Source organism: Condylura cristata, unplaced genomic scaffold, assembly GCF_000260355.1.
Source record: "Condylura cristata isolate star-nosed mole 26May11 unplaced genomic scaffold, ConCri1.0 scaffold00003, whole genome shotgun sequence".
Lineage (NCBI taxonomy): Eukaryota > Metazoa > Chordata > Mammalia > Eulipotyphla > Talpidae > Condylura > Condylura cristata.
Window position 1 is genome coordinate 77,503,158 of NW_004567104.1, and position 4,293 is coordinate 77,507,450.

Consider the following 4,293-nt stretch of genomic DNA (forward strand, 5'->3'; position numbering starts at 1 on the left):
GCGGCCCCGGCGCGGGCCCCCGCGCCCTTCACGCTGCCACTCCGAGTGGCTGCGGCCACCAGCCGCGGGGCAGCGTCCACTTCGGGGCCGCGGACTTCCGAAGGCCCCCTTGCTGAGCCTCCAGCCAACGGCCTGGCGCTCGCTCTGGAACCCGCGGGGGGCTCCGTCAACTTCTTGGCCATGGTGGACAACCTGCAGGGAGACTCTGGCCGCGGCTACTACCTGGAGATGCTGATCGGGACGCCCCCACAGAAGGTAGGTTGATGGGGCCCCGGACCCTGCGCTGAGACCGGCACCTCAGCCCCGCCACCAACCAGCCCGCCTGGCTACGGCCGTGGGCATTTCAGGGGCGCCCAGCGAGACTCCTCGAGCAGAGCATCGCAGCCCCGAAGCTGCAGCTGTCCGGCTCCGTGAGGAGCAGGTCCTGGGACGCCAGGGGCTCTGTTGGTGCGGACAGACACTGGCACCTGCCAGGGAGGGAGGTGCGCTGGCCCTGCCCGCGGGGAGGGCTTGGTGAGTGAGTCCCAACTTGCCGGCCCCTGTGGCAGGTAGATCTGCCACCTGCCTGCCCCTGGCCTGCCGAGGAGGGGCTGGGGCTTCCTTTCTGCCGGACTCTCCCTGCGGTGAGATGTGGGGCTGGAGCCCGGGGCTACCTTGCGCTGAGTCGCCCCACACCCCATGCCGTCTCACTGCAAGAGTCCAGGGCCAGACTCGGGCAGGTCCCTGGGAGGCGGCCAGGCTGAGCCAGCCCGGCCGCCTGTCCCACGCTGCTCTCCCCAGCCGCGCGCTCCCCCGCGGGGCTCCGCCAGCCGGCTGTGGCTTCCTGCTGCCCAGCCGCCCCCAGCGCCCGCAGGAAGCATTCCATGCCCATTCCATGCCCACAGCTCCTGGGGAAATCTGGGCCGAGCTAGGCTGCCAGAGGCCCGGCGTCTGCCTTTTTCCTCCCATTCTCAGTTCACTTATTGGCACAATTTGTAGCAAGAAATGAATGTCGCCCAGCTGCGCAGTCCTAAGGGAAAAAAGCAACACCCCGGGAGTGGCTGGGCGCCCTCTTCTCTTCTCACAGGACCCAGCCGGAGCCCCGCTGTGCTCGGGCTCAGGCTGTTCTTGCCCATTGACTACACTGACTGAAGATACTTGAATTTTGTTTAAGATTTATTTATTTGTGCATACAGAACTGGGTACAGGCCAGAGGTGCAGGGGCGGCGAGAGGCTTCCCCAGAGGCAGAGCGGGGAGCAGAACAGGCAGATCGAGGAAGTACGGTGCTGAGGGGAGCAGCGGGCGGGTCAGGAGAGGTCTGCCACGCCCTGGGGTCACCTCCGGGGCGGGCGGGATCGAACTCATGCGGAAATGGCTTTGGCTTCTTAGTGCTGCGCTCTGACCCGCTGTGCCCCAGGGAGGGCCCACTATCTGGAATTTTTAAGGTACAAAGAGTAACACCAAGAGGCACAGAGTAATGTGAAATAAGAAAAAAAATTTTTTTAAAGATTTATTTATTTATTTGTACAGAACTGCCACGCCCTGTGGTCACCTCTGGGGCGGGGATCGAACTCATGCGGAAGTGGCTTTCGCTTCTCAGTGCTGCGCTTTACCCGCTGCGCCACCGGGGAGGGCCCCTTGTATTTTTAACATTATCGTTTGGGTTTTAATTAAGCTGTGATTCCTCCAGAAATAGAACATACTCATGACTTTGGTGTAAATCTAATTAAATTATTCAAGACTTTCTTAAGAGGAAAGATATGTCTGCTAATTCCTTTTTTAAAAAAGGTCCTGCCAAGTAACTTCTACAGTTGTTTAATTAGTTAAAAAAAAAAAAAAAAAAAAAAAACACCACAAGCTTTAGGCTACGTCCTGCTCACAACCTGGGTCTAGTTGTGGCCATCTTCTCTCCGCCTGGCCCAGGGGTGGGCAGGAGGGCTGCGGGGAGGCCAGGTCAGCTGAGAGAGCTTAACGGCACCCCAAGGGCTTGGTGCGGCAGCCACGTGAAGCCCCGTGCACGGGGGGGAGGTGGGGGGGTCAGCCTGCTGCTGGCCTTTCCCCAGATTCCAGAGCAGGGGCCGGGGCACCCTGGATGCTGGGCCAGCCCTCTGAGGGACGCCCCGAACGCCGCCCATCAGGGAGGCGAAACTGCCCGAAAGTCCCCGCGCTGCCTTTGCTGCGAGGGGCTGCCGTCTGGGGGGGCTGTCCATTGGGCGGGGGGGCTGTCCATTGGGCAGCTGGGCTGCCGCGACAAAGGAGCCCCAGATTCGGGGGAGAGGGGCAGGAAAAGAAGCCTCAAGAAAGAAAAAAACTCTCTCTCTCGGGTCCTCAGACATCAAAGCTCCCACCCATGGCTGTGTCTTTAGTTTGTTTGAAGTAATTTTGCTGAAGTTGGAAAACTCTGAAGAAGCCCAAGGTCAGGTGCGCGGTGGGGGGCTGCCCGACTAAGCCCGCGACCTTAAATCGTGACTGAATGCGCGGGAACGTGGCGCCCCCCGCCCCAGCCCCACCACGTCTACCTGTGGAGGAAGGCGTGGTCTCAGGCAACAGCGAGGTGCACTCTGCCCGCTTCCCGAGGGGCTGCCGTGGACGGCCCGGCGCTCACCGCGGGGTCATGACCATCCCGGGCCACGCGCTGGCCTGATTCGGCGATGAACACGACTAGGGCCGCGGGCCGACTCCAGCGTGTCCGGGGCCAGGTGACGGCCTTCCCGACGCCCGCCACGAGCGCTGGGGCCCAGACACCCGTGTCGGCCCACCCTGGGGTGCCCCTGACCGCCGCGGGGTTTCCATGAGCCTGGGGGTCTGAGGGGCAGTCCTGGGGTGAACCTGTGAGTTCCTGCGCTGTTCAGGGCGGGAGTCGGGCATTTATTCTCTGCGGATGCTCAGAGCCTGAAATAAAAACTGCTTAGGTGGAGAGAAAAACGGAATTGTGAATCCAAGCACTGAACAGCCCAGAGTTCTCAAGAACTAAGGAAGCGTGCCCCAGGGTCAGGGCGGCCCGGCCGCCGGCCCCCCAGAACTTGCGGCTGCTCCCGGGGCCTCGCCACACCTGTCTCACGTAGGGGAGGGGCCTCGATGGCTTGGCCAGGACACAGGACAGGAGAGGAAGAGCCAGAAGTACAACCAGAGCCCCTGGGGTCCTGGCAGCCCCACCCCACCCATCCTGCCGCCTCCTTTCCTTGGGCTGAACCCCGCTTTCCAGCCAGAGATGCCTACACCCTGCTCCCGTGAGAGGCAGCTGGGCCCTCCCCGCCACTCGCCACCTCCCGCCCGCTCGCAGGCTGGGCCTGGGCACCGGCGGGTGAGAGATGCGGCTGGCGCGCCCCCGCACCCCGGGAAAGCCAGTGGCTGGAATGTGCTGGCTCTGAACGTGCTTCCTCGAGAACTGGGGGCCCTTGTTCTGCGGCTCTGCAGCCTCCCAGCGCCCCCCAGCGCGTGGGGGCGAGCACGTTGGCATGGAGATGCGAGCGGGGCCTGGGCCGCCCCGGACTTCTCTGCTGGAACCGTGCGTTTGGCCTTGTGAGCAATAGCAGTGGCGTTCGGGAGCGATGATAATTACGGCAATTTCCATCATTTGAGGAAGCTGACTTTCATGCGGCACAGTACGTCCCGCCGGAGATGCTGGGTCTGCAGGCCTCGCCTTGCGCTGACTTCAGACAGGCTTTGGGGTTCTGCCGGAGCCTTCTGCCGCTCCCGCTGACCGGATGGAGCCGGCAGCAAATGAGCTTCCCACCGAAACATGCGGGTGGGAAGCGCTAACGGGCTCTTAGGGGGCCTCCCCCCCCCCCCCCGGCTTGGTCGCCGCTGCTCGGCACACAGCACCTTGGGAGAATCTGACTGAAAAGGTGCCAAGCACAGTTTAAGAGTTTGTCTCTTCAGGATAAACCAGCCAGGGCCCCCAGATTACATCCATTGCTGTGGGCCAGGCCCAAGTCCAGTGAGAAGCAATTGGATGGGACAGAGCAAGATGGCAAACTCTTGAGGGCTGGAGAAAGGGAGAGACTGAGGGCGGGGACAGAGGAGAAAGCACTTTCCATCTAGCGCCTTCAGGGCAGGGCCTTGAGATTCCAGAGCCCAGCAGGAACCACAGAGGCAGAGCCAGGACCTGGCCCCCGAATGTGCAGAGGCTGAGGCCCACAGAGGCTGAGGCCCACAGAGGCTGAGGCCCACAGAGGCTGAGGCCCATGCACAGACTGAGGCCCACAGAGGCTGAGGCCCACAGAGTCTGAGGCCCACAGAGGCTGAGGCCCACGGAGGCTGAGGCCCACGCACAGACTGAGGCCCACAGAGGCTGAGCCCACAGAGTCTGA

The 4,293-nt window shown here is 62.6% G+C and overlaps 1 protein-coding gene across 1 annotated transcript in view; it reads left to right on the forward strand.

The window, feature by feature from the left end:
* Positions 1–4,293, forward strand: part of BACE2 (beta-site APP-cleaving enzyme 2) — a 53,466-nt gene that overhangs the window by 764 nt on the left and 48,409 nt on the right. Inside the window, exon 2 of the mRNA XM_012730973.1 lies at positions 63–255. Within this exon, the coding sequence (XP_012586427.1) occupies positions 63–255 (193 nt within the window). The remainder of the gene's footprint in view (positions 1–62; positions 256–4,293) is intronic.